We start from the raw sequence: 20,911 nt of genomic DNA, 5'->3' as shown, positions 1-20,911 counted from the left end.
TCTTACAATTCTGAGATACTCACTGTTACTGGGAGTGTTGTTGGTTTATATTGTCAAATGTTTTGACTGATCTACTGGTTTCTGATTGTTATGAATTTATCCTGTTTCCAGGAAAAAGTTGTCAAAAGACTTAATCTGCAAACTGCAAAGTTTGAAGACTTTTTCTCGGGGCCTCCACCAATATTTGAAAAATCGGAGATGAAGAAGAAGATATCCCCGAAACGCCCAGAGAATCGCAACAGTACAGGCAACACTAATTTTACAACACCACCCTTGAAAAAGAGGGGCCGCAAGAAGAAAGATGAGAAAATGATGAAGGAAAAGAGAAGCCCCAAAGGTAAGTTGTACAGTGGCTAATTACAATGATGAAATATTCCCTTAAACACCCTTATGATTGTGGTTCAGATCAGATGATGGCCCAGGGTCCAAAGGTCTGTGCAGAGTGGCGTCCCTTGAGCATAGCAGAAAGCTCTGATCATGTTTCAAGTCCTGTTTCCCGTTGGATGTATGTTTAAAGGATAGTCGCAGTGGTATGTGTAATAGTCCAGCAACACCAATACATATAATGTTGCTATAAGATATGTGGAATAACGTCAACTAACTTTTGTTTGGTGCTCTGGGTATTCAGCATAGTCTAATTAAGTTGCTCTATGTGATCTACAAGTTGTTCCATGTTTGCAACAGTATGATTCAGTTTGGTTTTTTTAAATGTTAAGGTAAGCAAGCAACAACATGGCTATTATGACTGTCAGTTGTTTGTCCTTGTAGCAGTGTATGTGGCCCGCTGCTCGCTAGTGACACTTCTTCATACCCAGCCCTGTGGGCCAATACTTTTTCCAACGGTATATATTTGATCATGTCATTGACTATGGGAAATATTTCGAAAGTGATTTACAATTGTGGTTGCTAGAAGACGCCTGTACAGTTCATGATCAGTCAATCTATTTATCTAACGCTAAACGTGATTGGTCCAGAGAATTCTTGCAGCTTTCTAAGATTGAAAAGGTATGGCTAAACTGACTTTGAAAGTTTAGGGACTACACATAGGTAAAGCTATGATTTAGCATTGTTGGATGGATTTTGTCTAATTTTATTATTGAATTAAAAATCTCACATCTGTTCTATTATTTGAAATGAATATTCCGATTTTAAAAAGATGGTGGGTGTCTAAAAATATAGATACCCCCTATGAAATTAGTTTCAAAAGTACGGGCATCATACCCATATGGTCAAAAGCTTAACTGTTGCTCTGCTCACTGCAAGTAATTCATTGAGTGTATTAATTCAACCCTTTATCTTACTTTGCTATTTTTAATGCAGGGCTGGTTACATGTTAACAAGTCCAGCAACATTGTTCAGTTATCAGCCCTATGGGTTTTCTGTTTTATCTAGGAGTTTCATACACCGCATGTAGTCACTCTGTATGTGTTTCCCTCAGAGATGAAGACTCCAGAGCAGCTGGTGCGGGAGCAGATGCCGCACCTGACACCGGAAGAGAGGGCTCAGTTGAAGGAGAAGATGAAGCAGGACAAGATGGCTGAGAAGATTGCCAAGAAAGAGGAACTCAGAAAGAGACTGGAGGAAGAGAGATTGAAAAAGAGAGAAGAGAAAGCAAAGGTGGATATTTGAATTCAAAATGGAAGTTTTTCTATAGTTATGCTTTGGTGTCTCAATTGCTGAGGCCATTTGATCCAATAAATTTAGTTATAGAAATGAAGTTATTTTTCAGGAGCGTGAAAAGATACGAGAAGAAAGGTTGAAGGAAATTGAGATTTTGAGGGAGAAGAACAGACCAAGAGATGACCTGGAGTGTGATGACTTGAAGGTCAGTAACCACTGGTTGATGAAACTTTTATTTGAAAACTGGAACATGTATTATACGGGCCTGTTGCTATAAGATATGGTTGACCTGCTGGTTATAATTTGAACGTCCTGCTAAAAAATTGGAATCAGATGCAAGTTACACTATGTCAATTTGTCTTGTAACTTGCGTAAATTTTGAAGAGATAAATTATGAATCTTTATTAGATGTTAATATAAGCTAGTGTTTAGCTAAACCAGTAATTATAACAGTCCATGTTCTGGTCAGCATTATCATGTGTGCGTCTTACTGTTGCCACACAGCCCCTGTTCTTTGTCAGTAGCAAGAAACAGTATTGTTTTATTATGGGTCTGATGCCACAGAACACTGATCAAAGTAAATATTTTTGCTTCGTTCCATGTGCTAATTGTATACATGTATATATCGTTTGCAGGTCATGCCAAACTTTAAGCCAGTTCAGACAAGGGTATCTTCAGAATTATTTGGGGATGCCATCATGGTTTTGGAGTTCATTCATACTTTCAAGAGTCTGTTTGATTTTAAGCAATTCTTCCCCAAAGGGTTTTCTTGGGGTAAGTACTTTTGTAGTGTCTTCATTGCTTGAATGTAGGGATGGGTATTGCAGAGTTTCATACTACGATACATTGCAGTGCGAAAGCATGTATAATGACATGTATTACAATATATTGCAGAAGGGTTTGGGGAGGAGTAAAAAGCTGCTTATGACAATGGAGTCGATGCTTGGTTTATCAAATAAAAATACTACAAAACCACTATGCTTGATTAAGCTTTGAAAAACATTTAATCATGTTTTGATTCATGTTAAAAGTGGAAGGTTTTGGTCAACTTTCATGTAAATTTGTAAATGTTGGGTTTATCATTGTCATTTTTGGAGACAAAGTAACCACATGAGTGAAACTTCCTTTCACATGGAATTTTGGAAGTCTTCTTGTCAAGGTTAGGGTCATATTTGAGATAATTGCTAAACATGGGTACATATTTCATTGTGTGTCACTGTTCATTGCATGTACAATCAATGGAGTTGATGTTTAAGTTGATGACAGTGATAAGCTCATTATTATGAGAATCATAACGTGTACTCTGATAAACACTCCTTAGGTTAAGTACACTGTTTAGAGTATTTCCTCTAATTAGCATTGGAAATCTAATAAGCGCCGGTGGTAAAGAAGCTCACTATCAAGTAGGTAATTACTTGCAGCAAGCACAGTAAGTGCTAGACCTCTAATAGCACCATTTCTGAAAGTCTGTTGAAAAAAATGAGCCCCTGGGTATTATGAGTATAAGAGGAAATACAGTATATGTCAGGACTGTTAGAACTACAACCATAGTTTTTATAATGTCTTGTTGGTGTGATCATATTGTAAGTGTTCATCTTTTGGAACCATGCCTGTGCATCTTTGTCTAAATTTTGCCCATATGATCATTGACTGTCAGGGTCTATATGTTTAAGAAAACAGCTTCATTTGTATGCTTTGCTGTGGTCTTACAGGAATGCTGGAGTCAGCACTGCTGGACCATGATGTAGATGGACCTCTGTGTGACCTGGTTCAGATGTTATTGGTGACAGTCTTCACGCTGCAGGAAGAGGAGGCAGAGGAGGTGGATGAACTGGATAAAGAAGACCAGGAAATGAGTAGGAAATACTTTCAGTACAACTGTGTTCTCTCTCGTCTTTCTGAAAAGTGATCCAATGGCCCACCTGTCCTCAGTGATGTTGGCTTCTTAGGAGATATTGTGGATCATGTCAAATTGTTGTGATTCATTATGCATACAGAACTCAGTAGCTACTAGCAATTACCCTTTTTACCTTTCGGTAGAGGTGAAGTGAACAATTTGAATGGTGTTTGTATCATTTTGATCAGTTGGACAGTGACCAATACAGTTTTGTTGTATCGGAATATGTCTTCAGATGGAAATGTTTGCTATTGCTATAACAATGTCAGCTCATGTCATGATAACATTGTAAATACTCTGAAAGTGGAATGTGAAGGTAGAGTTGTCTTAGAGTTAGAGACTTGTTTTAAATTGTTCATTTGTAATCAAGAAATAACAAATGATAAGGTTTCCAATAATGTGAGTTCCTTCTTAGCTTCCCTAGTGACAATTTCCTGTGAAATATTGAACTATGCATTGACGTAATTCCTGTGTTTAATGGTGGATGTTGCCAGTCAATAGTTAGCGCTGTGTTTAATGAGATGATTATTTGTGTTGCTGCAGCAATGAATGAGGAAGCCATGGAGGAGGACATGACAGCCAATCAGATGATCCTGGCTGCCACCATGACAGCACAGATACCCCAGATGACACATGGTGAGTTAGTCTTTGTATCACTCACATAGAGGTCTGGGGCTCCTTTCACGAAACAACCTTTACTGAGGTTAACCTTGCCTCCCTTTCTTTAACATGTCACTAAGGTTACGTTGGTGACGTAATCCCTGGGCCTCCTTTCACAAAGCAGTCTTTACTAAGGTTAACCTTACCTCGATTTCTGTAACATTGCACTTCCCTTTCTATAATATTGCTCCTCAGTGGCTTACAATTCGTGCTTTGTGAAAGAACACCTGGTGAAAGAAGTTCAAGATCATTGCCCCAAGGTAGTGCGAAGTGATATGTTTGGGTTAGTCAACCATAACGTAGTACAGGATGTTTGGCCCATACTAATGGTAAAGTTACCATTTGAGGTATTTCAGATCGTCTTAATGTGACAAAAGTGATGGAGACATTGTTGGAAATGCAAAACAAAATATTATACTGTCTTTATAATGACTCATAATTCCAGACATCCTTGTCATAACCCTAAAAAATACCATTACAGATTCAGGGGGTCAGTGGATTCTAATCTGTAGCGACATGTCGTAAGAATGCCAAAGTCCCATGCTAACAGTTTTGCTTTTTCTGCCTTGAGGGCACTATTGATCTTTTCACTGTCTCTACGTCCAGGCATGCCCCTCAAGAAGATGTTGTTGGACCAGTTCACTTTAACAGAGATTTTGCGAATACACTTGGCTTCATCTGGAGCCCGTGCCAGCATGAAGAATGCTAGGTTCCGGTATCAGCAGAGAGGAGGATACAGCTCACTTGATGATGCAGGCTTTGAGTTGAAAATGCAGGAGCCAGCTCTGATTAAAGCTTTAGCCATGCACAGTCTGTTTGATCTTGCTCCTGGTGAGTTTACTCTTGAGGTCACTTAGATTAAACGGAAATGTTCGTCCTGTGAATGAGGCTTAAACGAACAAATTTGTAACAAATTGGCTTTTTTTTGTCCTGGCCACTTGCTATATTCGTCAAATTCCATATAACAAACTAAAGTATTAGATTTAGTCTATAGGTCACATTGATTAACTCAGTCAAAATGTAACTATGTTTGTTGCATTTTAAAATACCAGGGATAAAATCATGATGATAGCAAAAAGGGTTGAAATGAATTTTGTTTGTCACCATGATCAAATGCATTTCTCAGAAACAGTGCAATTTAGTTCTTGATGAAATTGTAAAGCTTTGTTAAGTATGTTAAGCATATCAGACATATAACTGTGTTTCGGTTCTGTGTTCCTATTTCATCTCGCCATACCTAATATGTTTACGCAGTCTCTGGTCTGTTTTTATAACATAGATTTTGTCTTGTGCAGGGGACAAGTTGCGCATACTCAACACGTTACTACAGCAGATTCTATCATATGCTGCTGCCCGGGACATTGTGGAGGAAAGCTATGAGAAGCTGCGTCTTTTGAAGTATGACCTGAAACAGTTACAGTGGGCAGAGCAGAGGAGGGAGAGAGAGGATGCACAGGCCAAGTAAGCTGGATGCCATTTCTTCATCAATTATCCTGAAACTACTAATAATGTTTGTGAAGGGTCCTGTCCATTCACTTTTGATAATGGAATAGGCCAGCCTGCAGAGCAACTTGGGGAAGTCTTAACTTATATCTTTGCTTATGATATTGTGTGCTTATACTTATTTTTATCGAAACTATTGTAACAAAGTGTTTTACCTTTTGTGTCATTGTGTTTGCAGCCAGACTGCGTAATTGCGGGATTCTCGCAAATTGTACATACCTTGGTGCTTGGCGCAAATGTATCACCTAACATGTGTTTTTGCACATCAGGCACGAAGTTAGCTTTGTTTCATGGCTATTTTATTTCATAATGGTATCAAGAATTCAGAAAACAATATCAGCTTACATAAATGTCTGTAATAAACACAACCTGCCAACACACACACACCAAAACAGACCAATTCAATAAACAATGTGAGTGGAAAACTTATGGTATTTTCAGCTGTAAGTGTTTAGGAGTAACCATGAAGACACATGTTTTTTTTTGTATTTCTCTTATTTGCCTACATTTTCAAAAGTTCAAGGATTTGGTCCATTTATTCTAATACAATGGATTACATTAAGAACTCCTGAAAAGCCCTTTGTATCACATGTACAATCCTTGATTATTTTTTGTAGATACCGTCAGCGCCAAGAAGAGAAACAGAGAGAACGAGAGCGAAAGATTCAGAAGATCCTTGAGAGAGAACAGCAGCTTAAGGCAGAGGAATCTGGGTAAAGAGTCAAAATTCAGCATATTTGTGAGAGTGTCAGACAATCTTTCAGGATATATTCCTCTTTTAGAGTTTCTTGTCTAGTTTCTTGTCTCTCTGATAAGTCAGGACTGAACATTTGTCTGAAAATTAGAGAAAGGCATTTGTAATGTTTAGTAGATCTGTTATCGGTGTCATGGTGCATTGACTCTTTACTTATTGTTTTACAGCAATGGTCCTGTCAATGGTGATGTGAATGAGCCTAAGCTCCTCAAGAACAAACTCTTATTGTTGGATGATGACAGAAATACACCCAGTCCAGACTTAGATGACGATAATCTCACAGAAGAAGAGAAGCAAAGGAGGAGGAAGAAAGAAGAAGAGGAGGAAGCAAAGAAAAAGGCAGAATTTGCCAAGAAGGAAGAGGAAATGATCAGCAAGATCATGGAGTTACAACGGACAAACGCCTTGTACCCTATAGGCAGGGACCGAATGTATAGGAGATACTGGGTGTTCCATGCTCTGCCAGGCTTGTTTGTGGAAGATAATGAAGTGAATGTTGACCCAGAAGTGTTAGATCCCTTTTCCACTTACCTTGAAAAACACAACTCAATACCTCATCTTACATCCATGGATGAAAAGAATACAAGTAGTGATAAGGAGAATGACTCCATGAACACATCTGTGGATACAAGTGTGACTGAGAATGTTGTCCAGCCACCTACAGATCCTAGAGTGAAGGCTTTGAAGAAAGATGAGGAGGTGATTGTGATTAGTGACTCTGACAGTGAAAGTCGAGCAGCATCTAAAGATGGAGAAATGGAGGTTGATGAACCTCCAGTGCTTGATGATGAACCTCCGCCTGCTCTGGAGAGCCTTGCTGCACAGCAGATCTCAAACAGGAAGAAAACAATGTGGTCCTTTTTAGATAATTCTGACCAACTTCATGAACTTCTGGATTGTTTAAACATGAGAGGATTCAGGGAAAGAGACTTAAAGCAATCGTTATTTGAAATTAAAAGTACAGTGGTGAAGTGTATACATCAGTGTCCTGTTGAGGACTTGAACCTGCCCCCAGAAGCTATGGAAGAGGCCAGAGTCAAGGCTCTGGCTCTGACGCGGGGGATCTCTGGCAAAAAGGCTGCTCGTGGCACAGTGCAAAATGATACAGCACAAGAAGCAATAGAACTCAATCTCAGAGACACATTGCTAGACCTTGAAGACAGGATCTATGCGGGAAGTTTAGGATACATGAAAGTAAGTTCTACTAGTCATTTAGACAGTGCAGATGATTGTAGAGCTGGTTGTGTTGCCATCAATTATGTATGCACATGCTTGTGTCGTCTATTTCATACCTGAAAATATTAAAAACATATTCTTTAAAATTATGGGAAAGGGTGTGGGGGTCATTGATTTTTTACGTGACATGGGGTGGGATGGGCACTTACTTTGTAAATACATTGAGGGTGGATTGGGTAGGGTGGGACTGTCATTCACATTGTACATGCTTTACCATAAAGATTATCATCACCCCTCTTAGCCATAAGTTATTAGTGGTTCCTTAATTTGGATGTGTCAGTGAAATCATTTGGTTTAGCATGTCTGGATTAACAATGTCCCATGTATTATGTGTTGACATTCCGTGTGGAAATTGTATCCAAGATGGGATTCCGGACTAATACCCTAGGTTTCCCTCCATGTCCATTGGACAATTTGTGGAAAGTTTTTGTTGTCAAGTGTCAGGCTTAACTTCATGAAATACTAGGTTATTGATATTTTGAACTTTTCCTTGCAAGTTTGAGCATTCTGGTAGTGTCACTTGTTTCTCAGAATGGTTGTAATATAAATATGTTTCATGTATCCCATGGCTCCAGTCTTGATAAATGTCAGTGTAAATATTTAGCAGGGAAACAGGTAATTCGTAGCATTTGCTTGAATAATGATTATGATTATGATAGGCAAAGTGTTGCAAAAGAAGCAGTGCTTGTTTAATGGATACCTCATGTAATGTAACAACATCCTTTGTTATATTTGTTACTTGAAACTGCATCTGACATTAGAAAATGATTTCCTTGTGAAACTAATGTTTTGACAATTATCCTCTGCCATGCATTCAGTGCGAAGTGGGGGCTATAGTGTTAGGCTCTGTCAGTCCATCCCTCCATACATACGTACAGATTGGAATATCTTAAGAACCATAGACTAGATTCTTTTCATATTTGGTATCTAGGTTTATCACAGTAAAAGAAATGGCTCGGTCAGGTTTGGTGACCTTGACCTTCATTTCAAGGTCACAGCGACTGTGTTTTTAATAGTTTTATACACTGGTTAAGGTCTAAGTGACTCTTCAAAATATTTTTGTGTTTGAACAACTACAGTGCAAAATAGAGAGTTTGAGAGTAATGTTTTCGTTGACATTTTACTTCATCTTAAACTAAGACCTTCACTTTCAGTTTGATTTCATAATATGCAGTGGGTGATTATGTCACCTTAGTGACAATGCTTGTTTTCATAATCCTACATACCTGTATGTAATTTGTAAAAGCTGATGTTGATGTCTACTCCATCCAAACCATGAAACTGAAGGAGCGTTACCTATTGTGTAAGCATGATATTGGCTTCCCTTTCCAGATCAAGGACAGAGCAGCATGGAGAGATGCAATAGAACAAGGCAGCTACTTCTCCCAAAATGATGACCCAGTGTTTACTAGGCTAAAAACAGAGTAAGGTTCTCTCTTGTTTGTAAATCTCTATTTTTGTATGTGTTGATCAAACCACCATTGGGTTAACCATAAAGTGAAAATGAAGGAGTAAGGGAGCAGAGGTTTTGAACCCTACAACAAAACACTATGATTAGTGCTGAAATGATGCTTCAAACTATGGATGGATTGCTATTGTTGAGACTCTGATAGCAATTAATCAATGGTAGAAAAAAACAGTCGATGCATCGATAGTATGTGTGATTGTCGGTAGTTAGCAACTGACTTCTGTTGATAAATGTGCATTGCAAAATGCAGTAGTATCAGATTTGCTCTTATCTGCCCATGTTATCTCTTCCAGAAAACATGGCAGGAAACACAGCATATTCAGAGATTTGAATTGTTTGTACTGATTTACATGATCTGGGTTTCAAGTTTCTTGTCATTTAATAAATGAAACTTGTTTCTGTTTCATATGAACTATACATTCATGTGATAAATAACTTCAAATGAGACAATTAAACATTGTTCAAGAGGGAAAAAATCAATGGCAATAGTATTGCAATAGTTTGTTGCAATAGACTTTAGTTATTGCAAATGCAATGGTATTTTCCAATAGACTATCACTATCCAAATAGTTGTTTACCCCTCTGTAGTCCAGTGTTCACGAATAGTGCCTGACAAATCGGGCAGATTTGACGACAGTTCGATGGAAATGTACATGCTGCCGGCTCAGTGTGTGACTTTATATTTCACAATGATTTTGACTGAAGTTGTCACATGTAACTTGTCACACTCATTCATTGTTTATAAATTTTATGTTTCTTACAAATTTCAATGCCATTTATAAGAAATGTTAAATCTAAAAGTTGTGTTTATTTTGTAATAGATGCGTCCTGTGAATTTTGCATGAGTGAGACAGAAATCTGAAATTGACATGGCCCGAATGTCCTGTTACTTTGGAACACCATTTATGAACACTGATAGTAACCCCTAATTATGAGGTTATTTTCAAACTTAAAAATCTTATTTGGACAGGTCATGTAAACCTACAATCTGATTGATACCTTGTTGATAAACAAGTCACAGCAACATTTTGTATTTTTGTCCTTCTTATGTGTCCATTTTCAGTGTCTTGGCAAACATTTACCTGAGAAATACAAATGTGGTGACCATGACCTTATATTTCAAGGTCACAGAGATTGTCTCAGTTTGCTGTTAATAGCACATTCCCAGAAGAAATAAATGGATTAAATCATATAAACTGGGAGTGGGAATATCATTTTGGAGAGTCTGCCTGTGTTGATTCAGACTTTTTTCAAGGTCACTCATTTTGTGCTCATTTGGTAACCATATTCAGAATTAGGAACTGACCATTAAATACCTGTTATATGCATTTCTTTGTGGTGACCATGATGACTAAATAAAGCTCAGTTACTAAATAAATTTCCTCTTAAATAAGGTTAGATCAATAAATTCTTCTTTGTTTGATTGTGTAGAAGAAATGAGTTGTACAAAGGTTTTATGTGATTCACAAATGTGCATCCACTTCACTATGCCACACCATGCAACACCATGCACCACACATCACATCACACCACACCACACCACATCACACCATACTTTAATGTCTGTTCCCCTTTCTTTGTGCAGGGAAGATGACCTCTCATCTGAGTTGATGGGTATGGAGGCAGTGGTGCGAGACCTCAGTCGAGCATTACTGCAAGTCGCACGCGGTCTGGAGCCGAAGTACCTGGGTGTTCCTTTAGGTAATGTGACACTACCTTTGACTACATTGTATGTTTCATGTTCGTGTAGTTCATATCTAAATTATGATTTGATACAAAAGTATGATATGTCTATGATTTACTGAAGTCAAATGAGGTATCAAGGATTTCGTTTTTGATGGGTCAGAGATGGAAAATGACATTACTTTAACAGTCTTTGCCAAACTGCTCAATAGTTATGGTACCAAAAGGTCTAGTCAAATTGGCTATTTTCAAATTATTGTCACTATTAGGACCAGTGGTAATAAGATGTTAGTTTCTGTTACTATCAGGTTCTTACAAATTGGAGACCTTTTGGATGATGATCAGCCATGCTCTAGAAATTAACCTGATCTGATACAGTGTTTGCCATAACACAGAAATCCTGTGTATTTGATGCACAAATTATCTCAAGCACATAGTGACATGTGAAGCTTGCATTATTGTTGACGCAATGACTTTAGTTCAGATCTAAATCTAAATTCCTAAACAAATTTCTAGAACTAAATGTTAGCCAGTTATCTGTTCAGTCTTTATTAAATATCTAACCTACGTTACAATGGACAGTTAATGTCTTGATGAAAGTTTTTGGTGAAAATGAATTTTACTCCCACAAGCATCTCCATGACTCCTTCTCCTGATACCAGGCAGTCATGATAACTCTAAGGCAAACACTGCTGATATATTGTGCCAAACCCCCCAGAGACACAAGTTTTTATCATGATTAGCTCATGATCAGTGCAGAATATTGCTGAGTGCTGCGTAGAACTAAACTCACTCACTCATGATCAGTGCAATTTTATGAACTTCATATTACTGACACTGCCATTGTTAGCACATTGCAACACTGACTGATGTAGACCTAAGTAGTATAATAGATACCAGATCAATCTCCTGAAGCTGGATTTCACTTTCAGTATTAAACTAAATGTAAACATCAGTGTTTCACTGATAATATGGTTAGTTTTATGTTCTATGTTTAGGTGAGAGTGATGATGCGAAAAAGAAGAGATTGAAAGCAGAGAAGGATGCTGCAGAGAAACGAGCCAAGAAGAAAGACAAAGCAGAGGTTGACAGTGATGGTAAAGAAACACTCAGTTATCATCACTCAATAAACATATGAAGATCCGGGTTAGAATTGGTCTTTGGCAAAGCATGCTTCATATAAAATGAGTTGGGTGGTCAGACTCACTGACTTGGTTGACTCATATCGTTGTATCCCTTTTGCGCAGTTTGATACTGGTGATGTCACTGGATCATCTGGTCCAGATTTATTTACAGACCGCACAAGGAAACTTGCTGAATGCAGCATTAGCTAAAATTGCTCACCAAATATGTCAGCTTCGTGTGCAAGTCAGTAAACAGGTCTTTTATTGCAAGCATTAAAGAGAAAACAAACAAAAGCAGATCTGGGAAATAGCATGTATATTATAAAGTAGCATAAAGAAGCCACATGAATGCATAATCCTTAAATAGCATTGGGAAATATCAGACCTGTCAGAACCAAGGAGTACCCTACTGCAGCTGTCTTTGGGTTGTGTCATGATACAACCTTTATTACAGATGAAGACAAAGAGGATGTGAAGCAACAGAAAACAACCTATGAGAGATGGGAGGAGGGCTTGTTGTCGGTGAGCAGCTTGTCTCAGGTGTTCCTTTTCCTCTCCACACTGGACAAGAGTATCATCTGGTCCAAGTCTGCACTCCATGCTCGCTGTCGAATCTGTCGAAGGAAGGGAGATGGGGACAAGATGTTGCTGTGTGATGGCTGTGATAGAGGCCATCATATGTATTGTCTGAAACCTCCAGTAGAGGTAAGGCTCTTGCATTTTCTACTGACAAATATCTGTTGCCAAATAACTTTATCACCATTCACTATTTTATACCATCATGATTCTGCCTAAAACTACTATCACATCATGTGTAATATTGGTAATATTTGTTGGTTTATAGAAAGTACCAACAGGTGACTGGTACTGTCCAAACTGTAAACCCAAGGAAGTGAAGCGTAGTCCAAGGAAAGACCGCAGAAAGACCTTCGAAGAGGAAGACCAAGAAGTTGAGGAGGAAGAGAAAGATGAGGAGGAAGATGATGAAGAAGAGGAGTATGTGATTTCAGACATTTTTATCAGTGGCACAGTCAGACATGCAAACTGTGATATGAATGGCTTCTATAAAATTGCAGCTGAAGATACAACTTCCATTCCGAATGTTCATTTTATTTTGCTCTCTGTTCCATTGCATGGAAGGCTAAAACCTCTTTCTATGAGAGTATTTTCAAATAGGGGATGATACTTTTGAGGCAAAGACTTTTTCTCAACCTTACATTATGTGCCGTCTGTATGTCTAAGATACAGTTCATTTGTCATTTGATGGTCAGTCTAGGTTCATTGTGTTTTCCTAGCCAATAAGTCACTAATTAGGTGAGTGTTGTTTTGTATTTTACAGTTCTGATGCAGAGAGTGAGGAAGAGGAGGAGGAAGAAGAGGAAGAAGATGAGAATGAGAACCTGTGTGTAAAGTGTAACAAGCCAGGCATGTTGTTGTGTTGTGACAGCTGTCCAGGCTCGTACCACCTCACCTGTGCAGACCCACCCCTCAAAAAGGTCCCCCGTGGCAAGTGGTTGTGTCAGGTCTGTCTGGGCGTGGACAAGCCTGGAGGCAAGATAAAGCTTGTGCACAAAAAGAAGAGTAAGAGACATCTTCAGCCCATTTTGTTTTTGTTGTGATTTTGTCATGCGTAACTGCAGTACTATACACACACATGTTCTTGTTCTTTTGAGCAAGTACTATTGATAAGCCTTTTAGAACTCAAGGATTCAAAACAGTTCTTTGTCTGGGTTGGTTGGTGATACCTGAAATTGTGGAAGGGGTATGCCAAACAGGTATAAACATCTTTGGGATGTGTGCATTACACTCAATATTTTCCTCCAAAATGATAAATCCCTTAGAGGGGGTTGTGTATCATGCAGAAATGTGCTTTGTACTCAAGAAATGTTGTATTGTAAGAATATTCTGATGTATTCCTTCCTAAACCAGACGGCAGACTTCAGAGTGCTGATTAATTACTAGCGTACAGTGGATCCCCAGTTTTGGCAGGTGACCATTAAAAATTATAATTCAGTATAAGATCTGAAGCTGTCTGTGTTGAAATAATGATGACCGTCACACCGTGTAAAACAGCATTTACTCTTCTTAGGGAAGTCTGTATAGTGGCGATTCTGTTTAAAGTTTTTGTTCAGGTGGTTAATCTCAAATAAAATTTAACAGATATGCTTTGCTTTGAAGATTCCAGTAGCAGTAAGAAAACAACTCCAGGCAGAGCAACCCCCAACTCTAGCCGCCCAAGCTCTCGTAGAGGCAGCCCAAGGGACAGCCCAGTCCCCACCAAACCTCGGCGTAGCCACCCTGTATCTGAGGAGAAACCGAAGATGCAGAAGAAAACATCTACCTCAAGACTCTCTCAGGATGCATATGCAGGTACATTGTGTTTGACTACATGCCAGTAGATCAGTAAGTGAGTAAGGTTAGGTTGATGCCACACTTGGCAGTATTGCAACGATATGGTTTTACTTGTGCGGTTATGGAATCGTATTCCCATGGTATACTCCATCAGTTAAGGTACTGGTCTCAAGTATAAGTATTAGTCAGGACATGTTACTTTCTTTAAATCACTTGCCCTGTGGCAAATTTGAACCTGTCATCTTGACAAATCCAAGTTTCCAAATGGCAGTGCAAGGAACTGTAGTGAAATTGTTGATGTATGATTAACTAAAATTGTACACATGCTTTTATTTAGATTTGGCAGTTCAAGTTCACCTGATGAACCTTTTATGGAAAGAGTTATCTGATTATCATTACATGAATGTATCAGAATGAAACATCTCAATTTAATCCGATCTTGCTGAAGGTATGATTCACCTAGTGATGGTGTTGGCATTGTGTTTATAACACCCCATTTTGATGTTTCAGATATGGATGGTTCTCCCAAACATTATGTCAGCAGTTACCGTGGTAACAGTACAGTTCAACAGATGAAACATTTGGAAGACATTGTGCATGATCTGGCCAAGATGGATGATGCGTGGCCATTCCTGAAACCAGTCAGCAAGAAAATGGTAATAGATGACAAACAATTTGTCATAGATCTTGAGGACAGCATGAAAAATTGGTGCTGTTGCTTTAACCATAATCCTAATGCTCAGTGCAAGAGGTGACCACACGTTTCGAAAACCCATCTGTACACATCAGTGTTCACGAATAGTGTCTGACCCTCTGACAAAGCTGGCAGATTTGGCAATGGTCAGACAGAAGTCCCCAACCTGCTGGCCCCAGTGTCTGACGGAATATATTACAATGACCTTTGCTGAAGTTGTTATTTGTGGCATGTGACACTTGTTCACTGTTTATAAATTTATGTTTATAATGTTTGTCATCATATAATGCTAATAATTTCCATGCCAATTATGAGAAATGTTAAATCTGAAATGTGTGTTCAATTTTATTCTGTGGGTCCTGTGAATTTTCAGTGGGTCAGACAGACATCTGAAACTTAAAGGACCCAATGTCCTGTTACTTTGAAACACCATTCGTAAACACTGCACATCAGCATCACAACTGATTTAAATATGCTAGTATCTAATGCTGCAGGTTACAGAACACTAAATGTTTTCCCCCAGACTTCTATAGTAACCTTATATTTTTTTAAAAAAAACCAGGCTATCAGCAGCTATTCCATGTACACATGGGTACGGTCAGGCCTTTAAACTACAATAAAACACGATTTTTGGACAACTGGTCTGGCTCATTTTCCAAGCACATGAAGCAGAACACATCAAACCCATTTTTGCACCAGATGTGACCAACTTGAAAATATCTTTATTCACATAAGCATAGGTAATGGTGATAAAAGTGACAGCACTAAATACTTTAAATTGTGGTCAGTTTTAATTACTGGATGCATGTGCTTTTAAAAGGCATAAACATCCGACATGATTTGATCCAATCACAGCTATCACAAGTCTTTGTCCCCTCAGTTGTTTACATATGGTGCCCGCTCAGTGAACATGTGATTCTATTTTAGTGTTGTGAAACCTGCAGGAGACCTGAAACATGTGGTTACTTCCCCTGTCTGCTGTATTTATTCTCACATTATATTTTGAAGGTCTCTTTACAATATATTGTCTCAACCTGTCAGTCTTTTATTGAGAAAGATTTCATATGGGATTTTTCAGGGTAATACATGAGGCATATAATCAAATTGCACAGCTTGCTCCTATATTTTGCTGGCATTTTCAAGCAAGGGAGATTATCTATACAGCATGCATTCTTTCATGATTCATCAGTACTGTCTCACCTGTTATAGGTGGTTTCACATACACCTGAACATGGCATTACTGTATTGCCAATGGGTTTCTTGTGACATTTTCTTCTAATTATTTCTTACAGGTCCCAGACTATTATGATGTTATAGACAAACCGATGGATTTCTCCACCATAAGAAACCGGATCAACAAATTTGTCTACAAGAAACCTGCAGACCTGATAGCTGATGTTAGACAAATATTTTTCAACTGCATTGAGTACAACAACAGAAAAACACCAGAGTACAAGTGTGGTGCAGGGCTAAGTAAATTATTTGAATCCAAAATTCGGGACTTTGAAATGGAGAATGATGAAAGCTCACCACCTCCAACCAAAAAGTCTAAGAAGTAAGAAGACAAAAGACAAGGCATCAGTTCCTAAGGGAGAGCTTTTTTAAGTGCTGCATTTATCTGTAGTTATTCTGCTGTAGGAAATATTGTTCTTACTTAAATGATATATTTTTCATGACCTGTTCTAATAATAATGTTCTAATGGCATCGAAGACTTTTGTAACTGTTTATCTTGTACATATGTGTCTTTGTCTGCTGAATGTACATAACGGGGCTTGTCCTAAACACTAACTTTTCAAATTTGCGTTAACTGCATTCTGGTGATGCAACAATACCTTCTTTATGATTCCACGTTTTTCAGTATGTTTTGTATGTTATGCAGTGGTCCAAGGATATTTTGTGTTATGTATCTTGTCCTTAACCCAACTGATCACAAAATTATGATAATTATAGTGTGGTTTTGTAACTTGCAGACAGACCTTTTAATAATCTGTGAAACATTGATGGGGCTGGAATTAATTTCAGCGGATGTAAAAAAGCCACAATCCATTATTTTCATCTTATGCCCAGCAAACAATTTACTTTGTTAACCCTAAAGGAAAAATGTTTTTAGTTTAGGGAATCAATATATTTATTTTCTAAATCGCCTCTCAGGTAGAGACTTGTATATCATATAGTCCATCCCACATGGTCTCCATTCTTATTCTAATGGGGGCTTTCTGCAGCATGCATGACTGTCCTTAGATGGATACATTCAAATGTAAGTAGAAACAATGTATTTCTACAATTTATGTAAAAGTCTTTGTGAACCATCCAGCTGACTTGAAAATCTCTTTAACTTTGAGGTGAATCTTGATCCTTAAGTCTAAACTCCTGTTTGGAGTAAGCTCAGTAAGCTTTTATAACAGGCAAATTGTTACAGTAAATTATTTAGTTTAAACGTATGCACATATATACACACTGCACCCCAGCATTGAACTTAAGTCTTATTTTTGCAGTACAGTAAACTTTATATTTCAGTAGGAATGTAGGAAGTATGATGTGAAATCTTTTATTTGGTCGATGTCACATAATGTACATTTTAGTTGCAATGCATTACGATCTATGATTATAAGAAATTGATATTAGAAGAACTTGTGAATTCTTTGTAACCTCAGTTTGCTGACTGTTTACAGTCGTCTTGAGCAACTATGATGTGTCTCTGTTATACAATGACTATTAAATAAGTGAATGCACATTGAAATAGTGTCACTACTGTCATTGCCTACATTCCAGTAAAGCCCCAACTGATCAGAAACTATGGGATTGGCAAGGTGTCCTAATGGATCAGCTGATCAGTACACTTACCGCATTAGTTATAAGTGGTGTGAACATTATGTGCACGTTGATACTACATGAAACTATGTACACATACTGTATCAAGAACTGAGATGTTGCTCTATACCATACTCGTGGATTCCTATCTTAATAAAAGACGAGTTTGGGTGTGCACAGTGTTTCTGGTGGTATTTCTCTCTGCATGCCATGTGAGCCACTAACAAACAAAAAAGGGTTGACTGTAAAGGTTAACCAAATATTGAACCTTTGTGGTTAATAACAGACAAAAGACGTTTAGGAAACATACCATACTATTCATGATTTGGTCACATCCAACATTTGGCTCATGTTGACCACTTTGCATGTCCTCTACTGTTGTAACAGCACCAGTGCTCATGTTTAAAGGCTGTAGGAACCCTTTACTGGTCAAAATCTGGTATCAGAGATACTAAACACTGTGCACAGCACTAACTTTCAGAAAAATATGGAATTCAATTATACACTCAAGATGCTGTGACACCTACCTCAGTGGCAGGTCAATATAATATTGCATAGAAAGTTCTTGAATAGAGGTACAGCTTGTGCTGCTTGACCTGAGCTACTGTACATGTGGGGGTATAAACGACTTCATTAAATAGGGGAGTAGAGGATGTTAACCTTGCCTCAGCTATTCGGACATGTTGACAATCAAATGAAAAGTGCACCCCTAAAAGGTGCACCCCTTCACAATAATAGACCAAACCAGTTGTGACATGATCATGCAGTGCAGCAGTATTCATGTGATCAAGTCAAGCTGAATGAGCTGTACTTTGTAGCAGCGGTTTATTGATATCTGTTGTATCGTGATCCAACTACATGTACTGTGTGTATCATGTCATGGCTTAATGTATCATTACAGGTCTGATTCATCGTTCTGTGGCTGTTATAGTAAGGTGTTCTGAATATTAATTTAATCTTATCTTCATCATGATTATCACTATTATCAGATATTGATATGTCAACAATAACTTTTTGTTTGAAAAGATGTGATTGTATACATGCATTTGAAATCCAGTGTAGATTAAGATATAATCTCTCAATAAACTGTTTGTATGCAATTGAAACCTATTCTGGATTAAGTAATCATCTCCCTCAAATAACTTCAATCAGGTGATTTTTTTTTTTTTTTTGCTTCTAGTTTGTATTGGACTTTGAAATATCTTCTTCTTTTTTTAACCAAAGGGACAAGGGAACAAGACGATTAACTTTAACGATTAATGTACAAGTCTTTGGAATGCATTTAGATGTTTTGAGGACAACAATTTTTCTGCAGTTGTACCTTGTATCTTCATCAGGGGACGACTGAGTAAAGGTTTGTAAGTTAATATATCCATGAAGCCATCGCCGTATAAATTTTAGCCTGTACATGGATGAATGACACTCCACTACTTCAGAAGTGAAGGATCAAGATGTAGCTCTGGAATGTCACAGCAATAACGTCACAACGTATTTCTCCATAAAAAGTTTCACTGCGTCCATATTTAAATAATGTTGCTATTGTGATAAAACTCTTGCTGTAATGTCATAATGACGATTTGACATGAATAATTTTATTATCTTGAACATTTGTGAGTTGCTACTTAATAAATGCTTGAAATTCTGTCTTTGCTTAGAAAGATTGCTTATTTTCATAATGATTTTCCTCATCTCTATGAAAGTGCATGCCTCATTTCTTTATGCTAATCATTCCATTATTTATTTATTTGACGTTCACAAACAACACTTTAGTTGCTAATTGGTATGTAACATGTTTGTTTATATATTTTAATAAAATGTAATGTATTTCACAGTATTTTTCTACACCTCAAGTCAATCCGTGTAGATTTTAACAGTTGTAACACAATAACATGACCAGTGTTCGCGTTAATGGAGAAACATGAATTTTTCATGCAAACAAATAATAAAACCATGCAAAAAATATTTTGTGCGCATGTTTTGAACATATAGATTCCCATCTACACAATTTTAAAACGCATCTTAAAACAGTAACATATAGACAAAGAATAAATTTTAACATAATTCAGGATTGTAGTGAAAATTTCACACACAAAAGATTTGGACTACATATTTATGATTTTATTTCTGCATGCATGTTGACCTACCACAATCACTGATGACTCCTAAGTATACTTTAAAGTGTCCAGAATGGGCAGTGTCTTTTACAAAGCGATACTTCATACTTTGTTACTTCAGGCTGTGACCAAGAGGGCAGTCACCTCTTTACTTGTAAGTTATTTCTTGGCATTGTACTCAAGCCAAAACATACAGCACACCACATTTAGAACTTATGTACCTCAAGGTACACCTTTGACATACCAGAGGGCTATCATCAGAATTTATGTGTATGCTTTAAGACAGAAGACATGGCAGTAGTTTTTCAAAATAAAAATAACATGTGAGATATCAAGGCTGACAAATTCTTCTCCTTGCTTCAACAGCTGTAACCCTACTAAGATATCAAGAAACTACCACTAGGATCAGTAATAAAATGTCTGTTTTCGGTTTCACTTAAATCAGTAAGTATCTTGTAAACATGGAGTGCGAAGGATGGCTCTTCCATGTTGCATTTGCTTAAAATGAAGTGTATATGAACTGTGTTTTATTGTGTGCATGTGTGTGCATTGCAAGAATGGGATGTATATCATGCCACTGGACAGACTGAAAATGTCATGTTACTGAATGAATATTTCATGTATAAACTGGTAAATGGATTATATTTTGTGAAACAGTTCCAACAATGTCCAAGTGAAACATCAGTTTCATTCATGCAACCAGTGGATTCTCTACAGTGTAAACAATTGTGAATCAGATCATCTTACCATGTAGTTTGTGATGTTTCTGCAAGATTTAGTGAATTATGTTCATGTCTATCACTATGACAGCAACAAGAAACCAAAGCTAGCAACAGGAGCCCTGATTGTCAACTGTCAAACATTCATGTAGTTGAGAATCCTTGCCACGTAAGATGTATGATTCAAGCAGCACATCTATATGTGTTCCAATAAATCCAATTCAGAGCTAGTTCTGTGTGTAATGAAAGGAGTGCCTCTGGCGGAATCCAGGTCA

The 20,911-nt window shown here is 37.7% G+C and overlaps 1 protein-coding gene across 1 annotated transcript in view; it reads left to right on the top strand.

Annotated features, from left to right (window-relative positions):
* The window catches only part of LOC137293674 (bromodomain adjacent to zinc finger domain protein 1A-like), a 29,552-nt gene extending 10,107 nt beyond the window's left edge, over nucleotides 1-19,445 (top strand). The window contains exons 6-24 of the mRNA XM_067824366.1: nucleotides 112-337; nucleotides 1,439-1,617; nucleotides 1,730-1,825; nucleotides 2,256-2,394; nucleotides 3,333-3,476; nucleotides 4,061-4,153; nucleotides 4,784-5,008; nucleotides 5,473-5,638; nucleotides 6,298-6,393; nucleotides 6,602-7,628; nucleotides 9,003-9,094; nucleotides 10,724-10,839; nucleotides 11,820-11,918; nucleotides 12,400-12,650; nucleotides 12,790-12,941; nucleotides 13,285-13,526; nucleotides 14,124-14,315; nucleotides 14,808-14,953; nucleotides 16,284-19,445. Of these exons, the coding sequence (XP_067680467.1) occupies nucleotides 112-337; nucleotides 1,439-1,617; nucleotides 1,730-1,825; nucleotides 2,256-2,394; nucleotides 3,333-3,476; nucleotides 4,061-4,153; nucleotides 4,784-5,008; nucleotides 5,473-5,638; nucleotides 6,298-6,393; nucleotides 6,602-7,628; nucleotides 9,003-9,094; nucleotides 10,724-10,839; nucleotides 11,820-11,918; nucleotides 12,400-12,650; nucleotides 12,790-12,941; nucleotides 13,285-13,526; nucleotides 14,124-14,315; nucleotides 14,808-14,953; nucleotides 16,284-16,550 (3,948 nt within the window). The 3' untranslated portion in view covers nucleotides 16,551-19,445. The remainder of the gene's footprint in view (nucleotides 1-111; nucleotides 338-1,438; nucleotides 1,618-1,729; nucleotides 1,826-2,255; nucleotides 2,395-3,332; nucleotides 3,477-4,060; nucleotides 4,154-4,783; nucleotides 5,009-5,472; nucleotides 5,639-6,297; nucleotides 6,394-6,601; nucleotides 7,629-9,002; nucleotides 9,095-10,723; nucleotides 10,840-11,819; nucleotides 11,919-12,399; nucleotides 12,651-12,789; nucleotides 12,942-13,284; nucleotides 13,527-14,123; nucleotides 14,316-14,807; nucleotides 14,954-16,283) is intronic.
* The last annotated feature ends 1,466 nt before the right edge of the window (nucleotides 19,446-20,911 follow it).

The sequence above is a fragment of the Haliotis asinina genome, chromosome 8, assembly GCF_037392515.1.
Source record: "Haliotis asinina isolate JCU_RB_2024 chromosome 8, JCU_Hal_asi_v2, whole genome shotgun sequence".
Lineage (NCBI taxonomy): Eukaryota > Metazoa > Mollusca > Gastropoda > Lepetellida > Haliotidae > Haliotis > Haliotis asinina.
This window is presented reverse-complemented; position numbering and strand designations above follow the sequence as displayed.